This window comes from Heloderma suspectum, chromosome 1, assembly GCF_057233095.1.
Source record: "Heloderma suspectum isolate Gila_16-S chromosome 1, 16-S_ref, whole genome shotgun sequence".
Lineage (NCBI taxonomy): Eukaryota > Metazoa > Chordata > Lepidosauria > Squamata > Helodermatidae > Heloderma > Heloderma suspectum.
This window is the reverse complement of record NC_139458.1, coordinates 49,309,202-49,321,661: the sequence shown is the minus strand read 5'-3', so window position 1 is coordinate 49,321,661 and position 12,460 is coordinate 49,309,202. Positions and strand designations below refer to the sequence as shown.

Below are 12,460 nucleotides of genomic sequence, written 5' to 3'. Positions count from 1 at the left end.
AGGTTGCGAAAGGTGGCGTGGACTTGAGAAGGAGGAATGAGGCGGGCGGCCAGGGACGCCTGTGGAACAAGGGCTAGTAGTCGCCAAGTGAGAGCAGAGCAGCAAGTCCTAGGAGCCCCTCGCCCGCCTTGGATCGTGCTTGCTCGGGGGGTTGCCAGGTGGTGGTGGTGGTGGAGGAGGAGGAGCGTGGAGGGAGCGAATGCCCTCTTCCTTAGGGGCGATGGTGAGTGGGGGGCCAGAGTCGGGGGAGAAGGGGATGGGCTATCAGGAGGAGCCCGACCTGCTGCAAGGGATGAAGCCAGGACTCGTGGAAGCGGGAACCCCCAACGGGGCTGTCCCGGGCTCAGTGCCGGAGGTGCGCCGCACCTGGCGCCGCTGGGCCATCGTCTTCCTCTTCAGCTCCTACTCCTTCTGCAATGCTTTCCAGTGGATCCAGTACGGCAGCATCAACTGCATCTTTGCCAGGTTCTACGACGTGTCTTCTTTTGCTGTTGACTGGCTCTCCATGTGCTACATGGTCGTCTACATCCCCCTCCTTTTCCCTGTGGCCTGGCTCCTTGACAAGAAGGGTCTGCGCCTCATTGCCCTGGCCGGCTCTGCTCTCAACTGCCTGGGGGCCTGGGTGAAGATCGGCAGCGTGAAACCCAGCCTCTTCCCAGTCACTGTGCTGGGGCAGATCATCTGCTCGCTGGCCCAAGTCTTCATCCTGGGCATGCCGTCCCGCATTGCTTCTGTCTGGTTTGGGTCCCGTGAGGTCTCCAGTGCCTGTTCGATTGCTGTCTTCGGTAATCAGGTAGGGAGCGAAATACCCAGATAGAAATGAAAGAATTCTAAGAATCGTAAATCTGTTCTGTTTAACAGCTGTAGGCTGCAAACCAATGCTCGCTTCCCTGAGAACGTTTGCCATCGAACTCAATATGACTTACTTCTGAGTAGACATGTATAGGATTGCACTGTTGGATAAAAGAAAGTGATGGTAACTTCTTGGGTGAGGAAAGTTGCACGTTCTTGACAACAAAAGAGCACAAAACTCAGGAAGGTTCAGGAAAGAAGTGTAATGTCATAATAATCTGAAATATTGATATGATGAGAAGAGATATGTCTATGAAGCAGACACAACAGGAAAAAAATGAGAGCACACTTTGGGACTGGCAAATGCACTAGGGAAATGCTAAAAACTCAGTCTTTGGCAGTAAGATCATCACTGAACCCTGTGCAAATATCTGCATACAGGTGTTTGTTGTATAAAAGGTACCTTTTTACTTGAAAGATGCTGTTGTATTAGTGTGTGAAAAGAACAAGAGAGGTAACTTGGAAAATTGGGTGTAGGCTTGGGGTGCTGGTCTAAGTCTATAAAGAAGAAAAAGAAATGAATCACGAAACATGCTGAGAAGAGGAAATGTTTGGGTGAGGACTGTTTAATACTAGACTGGACCAATATAAATATAGCTCTGTGGTGGAAATGCTCTGCATAATGTGTGTGTTCTGAACTCTACACATTATGTTTCCTTGTGCATTTCCCTACATCTCGCAAGATAACTTCTTGCTGAATGAAAGTCCGTGCTAGTAAATACTGCTTTAAACAGCATATCTTATTCTGGTTTCCAACTGAGGAGAGGGAGCCATAGTTACAGGGTAGTTCCAGTGATGCAGCTTCGTCTGGACCTCAAGGCTGGTGTCCAGGGCCCAGTGCTCCAGTGCGCCCCCCCCCTGACTGATCATCTGGTCTGCAGCAGCAGACAGTCATGGCATCAGCACCTGGGCCAGCATGAATGACACTGGTCATCACAGCATCCCTATTTTAAGAAGCATTTTATAGTCACAGGATGGCTAGCTGGGCATGTACATGGTCACAGATGCTCATTTTATTGTTTTTACTTTAAAATGTTTATTATACCCTTCTACAACAAAATGGTGCTTATTCCCAAGTCACTGTGTTTAGGGCAGCAGATGGAAACTCCATTTTATTCCTGTAGTCATGATAGTGCTATGATTTAAGTGAGTTTTAAAATGCAAACTGTACACACTCAGTCATTCTTTTTAACCAGGGTTAGCAAACAGAGTTTTCTGTTTGCTTGTTTTTCCCTCTAATGCTCTATCACGAATGTAGATGCAGTTGTAAAGCATGGGATTGGGGGGGGGGGTTGGAGAAGAAAAGTGTTAGTTGTGTGCTTCACAAATGAAGCATGGCTGTCTAAATCCCCTCTCCCCCTCCAGTAAGACCATTAGGACCAAGGTCTAAAGTCACCTAGCTGCCCCAAGGGGTATTTCATATCCTGGAATGCTGTGGATATTTGGGATATTTGGGGAGGGGCTGTAGCTCAGTGGGTAGAGCACCTGCTTTGCATGCAGAAGGTCCCAGGTTCGATCCCTGGCATCTCCAGGTAGGGCTAGGAAAGGATCCTGCCTGAAACCCTGGAGAGCTGCTGTCAGTCAGTGTCAACAATACTGGGCTAGATGGGCCAATGGCCTGACTCAGAATAAGGCAGCTTCCTATTTGGTGCTTTGTTCCTGTTGTGCTTTGGGAGGTGTAGGGAACAAACTGGTTTCTGATGGCATTTGACTCAAGCTAGGGATGCCATGTTATGGCTGCTGCTAGTTCCCTGGCTGTCCTACCGAATGGCATAAGCCCAGAATGGCATTATGTGTCCTCTGTTCCGCATCAGACAGTTTCCCAAATAGCGCTATCATGATACTGGCAGTGGATCTATACTCGACACTTCCGCCCCTCCTTTCAGAGTGGTGCTTGCTATCAGATAAGCAGTAGCTGCAGCTTGCTGAGTGGGGGACATAAGGGAATAGTAAGTGTGCATAAAAGTACAATTGTCTCTAGTAAATGTTTGTACATGTGGCAGAAGCATGTAATGTTCTCTGTCCTTCCTCTGGGTACTCCCCACAAACTCTGATTCTACTGGATCAAAGGCAATTCCCACAACAGTTGCCATTATTATCTTGATTAAGTGGGACTAGCTGGACTCTTCTGCCTTAGAAGTGGTTTGCCTCACTATGAAACCAGGGCCTTAATTTTAAATATAAGACCATGCAACTACCTCTGCTCTCCCAAAAGACGAATAACCTGTTTGCCTTTGAGGTGCCACAAGGAGGCTCTTTGTTGTTTCTGCTGCAACAGACTAACAGAGCTACTCCTCTAGAAATCTTAAATATGTTTACTTAGATGTATGTTCTGTTGACTTAAGTGAAACTTGCTTCCAAGTTAGTATGCTAGTGTTTCTAATTAGGGCCCAATCTACATTCATGGTTTGTCATGCTTCCAAAGAGGTTCTGCCCCCCTCGGTGTACATGACGTTCACGCTGTATCGTTTCTGAGCCGCAAATTTTCTTTGACCTGTTATTGTATTCATTTCCCTGAAATACCGTAATATACAAGTAGATTTGTGAACCGCCCAGAGAGCTTCAGCTATTGGGCGGTATAGAAATAAAATTAATTAATTAATAAGTTTCCATTCATGTGGTCCAATGTTTCGCTTCAGGTACTGGATATAGGCGTGGTATGCTCCTGAACCTGTCCTTATACAGTTGATCTCGTATTTCCTTACTGGCCAATCACAGCTCTCAACCCCTCCATCTGCTCTTTGGGCAGCTTCTAGCATTGGTAGCTCACTTCTCTGTGTGTTCACCCATACTTCTCTCTCCCCTCTGAGCTAATTTTTTTTATATATAGTACTTCATTCTCTTCGGATCTTCAAAGAATCGGAGAGTGTCTAGGGACAATCTCATTCTAGGCAGGCAGCACCGGTCCCGCTTGCACAGACACATGCACACACAGAGAAACACACACACACAGGAAAAAGGGAAGACAGCTTAAAATACAGCCATGTACAGATTCTGATCTTCATATCATTCAAAAAATACAGCACACGGAAGGAGCAGTCTCTCCGAAGCATTGAAGTTTCGAAGAGTTAAGCTGGCAGAAAAAAAAAATCATTGGGGCCAGGTGCCAAAACAGTTAATGTTGAGGTCCTTGGAACAAGGAAGCAGGGAGAGAGGGCGGGAATTGGGAGAACCAGGAAGAAGAGACTGCTCCTCTACCGAGAACTGCCCACTTCTACCACATTAAAGACTCTCCTATTGAACAGTATGAATCAAGGTTAGGGTTTCAAGGAAGTACTGAAAAGGGGAAACGGACTGAGTGTGAATTATTACATTTTAATATGATTAGATTAACAGCACTATTCTAGTGGCTTTGTTGCGATTAAATGCTAATGTAGATTACCCCTGGATAAATGCACGCAACTCTGCAATCACTTGTATTTAGAGATTCTTTGCAGCTGATGGCAAGCATGGGGGTCCCTTTACCTGAAAATCTCTCTCTCTCCCTCCCTCCCTCCCTCTCTCCTTTTCTCTTTCTCCTCCTCAACCTCTTCCTCTTATCAAGCATGCTACTTTCCAGCAGTTGTACTAGAGAATACTATTGTTGGTATATGTCCATTAGTGGTCTTGTTTTCTTTCGTAAAGTCAGGATATTGCTGTATTTTCTGCTACATTAGCTTAATAGGATAGATGAAAATAAATTGCCATTCGGTTCCTGTATGCCTTAAGGAAATGCTCAGAGGTGAGCCTCTTCCTAGCACTGGTTTGGGGTTGCTGAAGTATCTGCAGCTTGTAGTTTAGGCTTTACTTCTGCAATACACCACTCAGAATCTGAGGCAGTAGGGATGTGTCTAGTGCTGACTCTGCTCAGAACATGCTGTGGGTTTCAGAGCTGTTAATGAGTTCTGAACTTTCAGGAGCTATGTGCATAAGGATGAATGTAGTAAACAGAAGTCAGCACCAGAGGAAGCAAACATATTCGGTCTAAAGGTCTGCTGGGCTCTTCACATTTGAGAAGAGGCAAGTACATGTGTCTCATGAATTGAAACTGGCTGCTTATACCCAAGGAGGAGCTCTTGCAAACACCACTGATGCATTTTAAGTGGCTCTTCATAGCAAAGGCACCTAACTTTGCAAAATCCATTTGAACTGACTTGAGAGCTAAGTAAGCAGCTGAACAGAGCCTCTGTCAGATTTCTGTCTATACCAAGGGTGGGCAACTTTGGGAGGTCTGGGGGCCATTTTTGACCCCCTCAGGACAAGTTGGCGGTGATTCACCACCCATTTTGGTGGCAAACTGCTACAGAATGCTATATTAGCCGAAATTAGCTTGAAAAACAAGCTAAGTTTGGCACTGTAGTATTCTGTAGTGGTTTGCTGCTAATTTTTGGAGGTGAATTTATGCTTTTTCGCTGCCACCATGAACCTGGGGACTATGTGTGCTGCATTAGCACATCTGCATGATGATTTTTCCCCACAGTGGTAGGGGGCAGCAGGGGCCACATTGTGGGGGAGCAGGGGCGGCACACAGCCCACGTGTTGCCTGCCCCTGGTCTAGACAGTATGTCAAATGGGGGGACTCAACCACGGAGACTTTCCATCCGCTGAGTTTGAGTGTGGGATCCCTACTTTGCCAGAAGAGGATATCGGTTCTGTAACTGTAACAGGAGTGACACTTTGCCAGGTTTATTGCAGCTGCTTCATAGTGCACTGTAGATAGCTATGTACTGGAAACCTGGTGATATAGTTGTCCACAACTGTGCAGGTGGGCAGGAGTGCAGTGGATGCTGACATCTGGGGAGCATGTGACTCTAGGCACACTGCGTGAGCACATATGTATGATGCTTGTTGTTTTTTTGCATCAGATGTGGCCAGAGTCTCTTTCTGCAAGACTTTGCATGACTGCTTAGTTTAAATGAAGTTGATGTCTCTTTCCAACTCCTCACTCAAGATAGATTCTAGTTACAAACATTGAGTCAGGGGTGGGGGAACCTTTGGCCCCTGGGTGTTGTTGGACTACAACTCCCCTACCCCCATGCCAGCTAGAGCTCCTGGGAGTTGGAACTGAAATCCAACATCTGGAGGGACACAGGTTCCTCAACTCTGTCTTAAAGATTCTTCAAACAGCTTGTTTCCTGATATTGAGTAATTCCCACTTCTGCTTCTTAGGGCGCAATCCTATGCATGTTTAGACAGAGAAAAGGCCTACAACTCCCAGCATTCCCCAGCCTGCAAGGCTTGCTAGGGAATGCTGGGAGTTGTAGGCCTTTTCTCTGTCTAAACATGCATAGGATCGCGTCCTCAGTTGATTAAAGTAGTGTACACGTCCTTGGAACACACCACCCACAATGTTGCAAGAGGACTCTGTGGGACTCATTCTGCCTTTCTGCTCTCCAGTTAAGTGTCTCGACCTTAAAACTCAAGAGGACCAAAATACAAACACTTGGAGAAGGGAGACAATGTGGGTATATTACTGGCTTGCCCGTAGGGACACTGGAGATTATAGAAGGCTTATGGACTTTACTTTTGGTTCAGTGAGTCCCTCCTAGGTGACAAAAAGTCTGGATGGGATCCTGTAATAAAACATTTGTTGTGACTGAAGTGGCACACTGGACTGTTTCTGTGGATCCTCTAGCTTTATCACATTGTGCTGGTCATTTACCCAAGGCGGGGGTAGGCAACCTTTCTGGGCCATGGGTACATTTGGCAATTTAAGAAACTGTCCGGGACACTATCACAAAATGGCTGCTGTGAGAGGCATGGCAAAGGACAAATAACCTGCCTACATGACTGAGTATAGAATCATAGAATAGTAGGGTTGGAAGGGGCCTACAAGGCCATCTACAAGGCAGAGGTGTGGTCTGTGCCCCAACATGCTAAACAAGTCCTTTGAACCCACAGTTTTCCCACCAACAGAAAACTATTTCACAGAACCCACCAACAGAAAACTATTTCACAGCAATCCAGCTGCCAGTAAAAAAAAAGTGTACATTTTAAGAAAAAGTGGGAGGGGTAGGGAACACTGGTAGGCACAAAGCAAGGTATGCAGGAGCACATTAGAGCCCACACGCACCGCATGGCCTACCCCTGACCTAAGGTTTATGTAGCCCTCTTCCCTTCACCTGAGCTCTAAATACATTCAGAGGAACACCCTGTCTACTATTGTAGGTGTCTTCTTCTTCTTTATGTTGACTTATCAACTAATTTGTTTTAGGTTGGTTGCTGTGACCCAGCGTGTTTGACTTGTGCCAGGTGGCTGTCCAAAGTGAGCTTTGGTGTCACATTAACCAGATGTAAAATCTACAAATGAAGTCAGAAACCAACCAAGGCCTGCAGTTTGGAATGGTGTTCAGGAGACATGGCTACGAACTGGAATTTGCTGTGCAACTTTGTACTGTATTTCTCTTCCCTTATCCATGGACCGTTCTTCCCTGTTTAAAAAAACTTATTCTAACTGGACACAAAGTGCTGTGTGGCACTGGACAGGGAACTAAGATAAGCTGATAAGCTCTAGGATACTGACTCTATGGAGGCTGCAAACATGTTCAAATTCTTATAAACCCCAACGGGCTCTGAGTTTGGTGCAGGTGTTGCTTTGGCATCATTAGAATAGAGGCAAGGATGTCAAAGCCTGAGAGGAGTTTGCTTGCAGTGATGGGGACAGAGTCCTGATAATCAGCTGACAGCAAAAAGGAGGCGGTCCATGCTGAATTAAAGGGGCAGTAAGGCTATCTAGTGTTCATAATATTAATTTGACAATGTTGCACAATACATTGTGAGGGGAAGATGGATCTTCTGCAACAGTTGATGTTGAGGGCGTAGGCTTGAGGACTATGTGCTACCTCCAGTACCAGAGGCAGTGAGCCTACGCACACCAGTTTCTGGGGAACATGGGCAGGAGGGTGCTGTTGCACTTGTGTCCTGCTTGTGGTGTCCTGGTTGACAGCTGGTTGGCTGCTGTGTGAACAGAATGCTGGACTAGATGGACCCTTGGACTGATCCAGCTTGGCTCTAATTGTGTTCTTTCCTGTGGATTGGAGGATGGTGAGTGGAGAGGAAGAGGAGATGCAAGGGTATGTTGGGTGGGAAAGGCAGGGAGTTGAATTTGAAGAAGTCCCTGAACCTCACCCACCTTCACACTGTTTTGATTAAGAGCAGATAAGGCTTTTATCTGAGATGGCAGGAAGACCATATGGCCTTTGAGACAAACCCAAATCCTCCTGCAAAGTTTCTTCCCTATCGCACTGTACGGTTGAATGGAATATTCTAATTACAGGGAATGTTCCACATTTCACCTTTGGCCTCTAACTGCTTCTAAGGCTCTGGGGCCAAACCAAAGGGGCTGTTGTAGTCTGGCAGAAGTGTGGCTTCTATATAAATGACTAGGTTTGAAAAACTAGATGTGAGCTTGAGGGGAAGTTAAGCAACAGTGAGACGCAAATAACTTCTGCTTGCATGCCAATTTCTGAAGAGCAGTCGTTAGCTCTTAGTTTGGGCCTATCTGCACTGTGCTTATTTTGGGGATCGGATGCATTTGTGGCAGCAGCACATCCAGTCCCCACAGCACACACGTACCAGGGGCTCCCGTCTGCTCAAGGCTCCCGCCCATCCACATGGCAGACAGGAACAATTGTGGCAAGAGCACTGTTTTGGTGGGGGATTCATCAGAAATATTCACCGCTTGCCATTTCAGCAATATTTGTAGCTGTTTTCCATCGCTGAGTCCTCCTAGGAGGCAGGGATGTTGTCATGTATCTTCTGCGCTTGTGTGTCTTTTAGCCAGCAATGCATGTGTGATAATTAGAAGATGTTCTCTTCTTGGGTGACCGTATGTTCTACTTTACAGAGGACAGTCCTCTATATGAAAGGCTGTCAGAGGGCAGTTCTCTATTTGAAGGTGTCCTGTCCAAGTCTGGTTTAAAGATAAAGAACCATAAGAAAGAAGAGCCAGCAGTGGCTTGAAATTGCTCATCAACAGTCAGCAGACTGAGCAGGCATACAGGTCACCTGGTTACAGTCTTTCTCAATATCGTGAGATGTCTTGTATTTCTATTTAAATGTACACTATTATTATTATATTTATATTTATATTTATTTATACCCCGCCTTTTCCCCAGTACTGGGACACAAGGCAGCTTACAAAAATTAAAACATATACAATTAAAACATAGGAAAATATACAAAAGTTAAAATATAAATTAAACAACAATACAATTAAAATTATATTAAAACATTAAAACAGCATTTTAAAACAACATTTTAGCAGCTTACCCCTAGGGTTCCAACTATGTCCCAAAGGCCTGCTGGAACAAGAATGTTTTAGTCTGCCTCCAGAAACACATCAAGGAGGGAGCCATCCTAGCCTCCCTGGGAAGGGTGTTCCACACCGAGAAGACCCTCTCCCAGGTTCCCACCAAATGTGCTAGTGACAGTGGTGGGACTGAGAGAAGGGCCTCCACAGAAGATCTCAGGACACGGGCAGGTTCATAAGGGAAGATATGGTCTTTCAGATAACCTGGACAGGAGCCATATAGGGCTTTATAGGTCATAGCCAGCACTTTGAATTGTGCCCGGAAACTGATTGGAAACCAGTGAAGCTGTTTTAACAAGGGAGTTGTATGCTCCCTGTAGCCAGCCCCAGTCAATAGTCTGGCAGCAGCTCTTTGAACCAACAGCAGTTTCCAAACACTCTTCATAGGCAGCACCACGTAGAGCGCGTTGCAGTAATCCAAACAGGATGTAACTAAGGCATGTGTCACTGTGGCCAGATCAGACATCTCCTGGAATGGGCGCAGTTGGCGCACTAGTTTTAACTGTGCAAAAGCACTCCTGGCCGCCGCTGAAACCTGAGCATCTAGGCTTAGGGCTGAATCCAGGAGCACCCCCAAACTGCGAACCTGAGTCTTCAGGGGGAGTGCAACCCCATCCAACACAGGCTGAATCCCTATTCCCTGATCTGCCTTTCGACTGACCAGGAGCACCTCTGTCTTGTCTGGATTAAGTTTCAATTTGTTCTCCCTCATCCAGTCCATTACTGATGCCAAACACTGGTTAAGGACAGAAACAGCTTCCTTGGAATCTGGTGGAAAGGAGTAGTAGAGCTGGGCGTCATCAGCATAGGCGTAGGTCATCCACTAAGGTGACCAAAGCTGTCTCCGTCCCATACCCAGGCCTGGAACCAGATTGAAATGGATCAAGATAATCCGTTTCATCCAGGAACCCCTGGAGCTGGGAGGTCACCACAAGCTCTAATACCTTGCCCCAAAATGATATGTTAGAGACTGGACGATAGTTATCTAGTATGGTGGGATTCAGGGAAGGCTTTTTCAACAGACGTCTCACAACCGCCTCTTTTAAGCGTAACGGAACAATACCTTGTTCCAAAGAGGCATTAACCACTCCCGTTATCCACTCAGCCAGTCCTCCTCTGGCCTCTTTAATAAGCCGGGGGGGGGGGGGGAAGGATTCAGCATACATGTGGTGGCTCTCACCGCTCCAAGGATCCTGTCCACATCCTCGGGCTGCACAAATGGAAAAGAATCCATCAACACTGAACAAGCAGGAGCCAAAGTGACATCCACAGGATCTGCATCAACTACAGCATCCAAGTCAGAATGGATCTGAGCAAAGTGCTGAGCAAATTGTTCACAGCGGGCTGTCGAGTGGTCAGAATTTTCATCACATGGGCCAGGATGTAGAAGGCCCCTGGCCACTTGAAACAGCTCTGCTGGCCGGCTCCCTGCAGATGCAATGGTGGTAGAAAAGAAAGACTTCTTTGCTGCCCTCACTGCCACGGAGTAGGCTTTCAGACAAGCTCCAGCCCGTGTTCGATCGGACTCGTTCCAAGTGTACCGCCAATGTCGCTCTAGTCTCCATCTCATTCGCTTCATCGCCGTTGGTTCCCTGGAGAACCAGGTTGCTGGTCTGGCTCCACTCCGTGAGAGGGGCGCTCAGGAGCGATTGTGTCCACCGCCCGGCCATTTCCCTATTCCAGAGATCAGCCAAGGCTTTGACAGAATCGCCTGTTGAGGCATCAGGAAAATCCCCAAGAGCCGTCAGGAAACCATCCAGATCCATCAGCCTCCTGGGGCGGACCAGCTTAATTGGTCCCCCACCCCTGCAGAGGCACTGAGTTCCAGTGAGCCTAAACCCCACCAGGTAGTGATCTGTCCATGACAATGGAACAACAGAAAGTTCCTCCACACCCAGATCACCGTCATCCTGCTCAGCATAGAAAACTAGGTCTAGAGTGTGACCTGCTGTATGAGTGGGGCCAGAAACCACTTGGGACAGACCCATGGTCGTCATGGAGGACATGAAGTCCTGAGCTGCTCCTGACAGGGCAGCCTCAGCATGGATGTTGAAGTCTCCCAGCAGAACAAGCCGAGGGGACTCCATCACCGCCGCCGAGATCACCCCAGCTAGCTCAGGAAGGGAGACTGTTTGGCAGTGGGGTGGGTGGTACACCAGCAGAATCCCTATTCTGTCCCGGGAACCCACTTTTAAGTATACACACTCAAACCCAGTAAACTGTGGGCCAGGGCACCTGTTGAGGGGGATAGTATCACGATAGACCAGTGCAACTCCACCCCCCCGCCCCCCAGGTCTAGCCTGCTGTTCTACAGAAAACCCTGGGGGACAAAGCTGAGATACTTTAACACCCCCAGCGATCTGCCCGACTGGCCCTGAGGGAACAGCTGCGCTTAGAGTCCTCACGAGATAGAGGCAGATTGCCTAAGCTCTGTCCCTGCCATTTCTCTCTTCTCTCTGCATCTGTGTCTAACGTCTAAGAATTCAGGCTCTGCCAGCCCCCTCTTCTCCCTCTTCGCTATCTCTCACAGGGGTGGGAGGAGAGGGGCCCTCTCCATCCAACTGTGCCTTTGAAGCTTGAGGAGTAGGCCTATCCATCTCTGTCCAGGCCTGGGAAATTTCCTCCCCCACGTTTTGCGGTTCCTCTTCAGACTCGGAGCTACTCTGCCAATCGCTGCACTCAGGGGCAACCCTGATAGGGGTGATGTGTGAGTGGCCACCTTATTCTCCTCTGTATTTTAGATGAACAACATTGGGTGTGATTCACATGTTCTCTTCAGCAAGTTTCTGGGTGTTAGCAGATTGTACCACACTTATAAAATTTAGTTCCATGATATTGTGAAATATGTGTATGTTTGCTTGATATTCCACTTACGGGGCTCTGTTCATACCTTTTTTTCTGGAATGTCTCTTTGATCTGAGTAGTGTTTGCTCATATACTGTTTTGCGGACTAACCATGCTCTCTACACACATGGAGCCTGCCAGTTCAGTTCTTGAGTCTCTCCTTCTGTGCAGCAGACACTAGAAATTAGACTTGGGCTGCAGTTCTATGTCCACTTACCTGGGAGTAGGCTCCATTGAATAAAGTGGGACATTTCCAAGTAAACATGGATAGGATTGTGTTGTTAAGGGGAAAAAAGGACTTCAGGATTTTAAAAAAAGGATATTGGTCTGGCTTAAAGGTAACACGTGGGACCTGCAACAAAATGTGCAATGCTCCTGTTCAGGGTTCTAGCCAGTCAGCTATGCTCTTTTCCAGAATGTTCCATTCTATTCCCTCTCCCACCTGGTTCTCCACCCCCCGCAACCATCAGTTAG

At 47.3% G+C, this 12,460-nt stretch overlaps 1 protein-coding gene across 5 annotated transcripts in view; it reads left to right on the top strand.

Annotated features, from left to right (window-relative positions):
• FLVCR2 (FLVCR choline and putative heme transporter 2) overlaps nucleotides 1-12,460 on the top strand; it is a 63,802-nt gene continuing 51,342 nt past the window's right edge. For all 5 annotated transcript variants that reach the window (XM_084841997.1, XM_084842002.1, XM_084841985.1 and 2 more), the window contains exon 1: nucleotides 1-793. In XM_084841997.1, coding sequence (XP_084698123.1) covers nucleotides 200-793 — 594 coding nt within the window. In that variant the 5' untranslated portion in view covers nucleotides 1-199. The remainder of the gene's footprint in view (nucleotides 794-12,460) is intronic.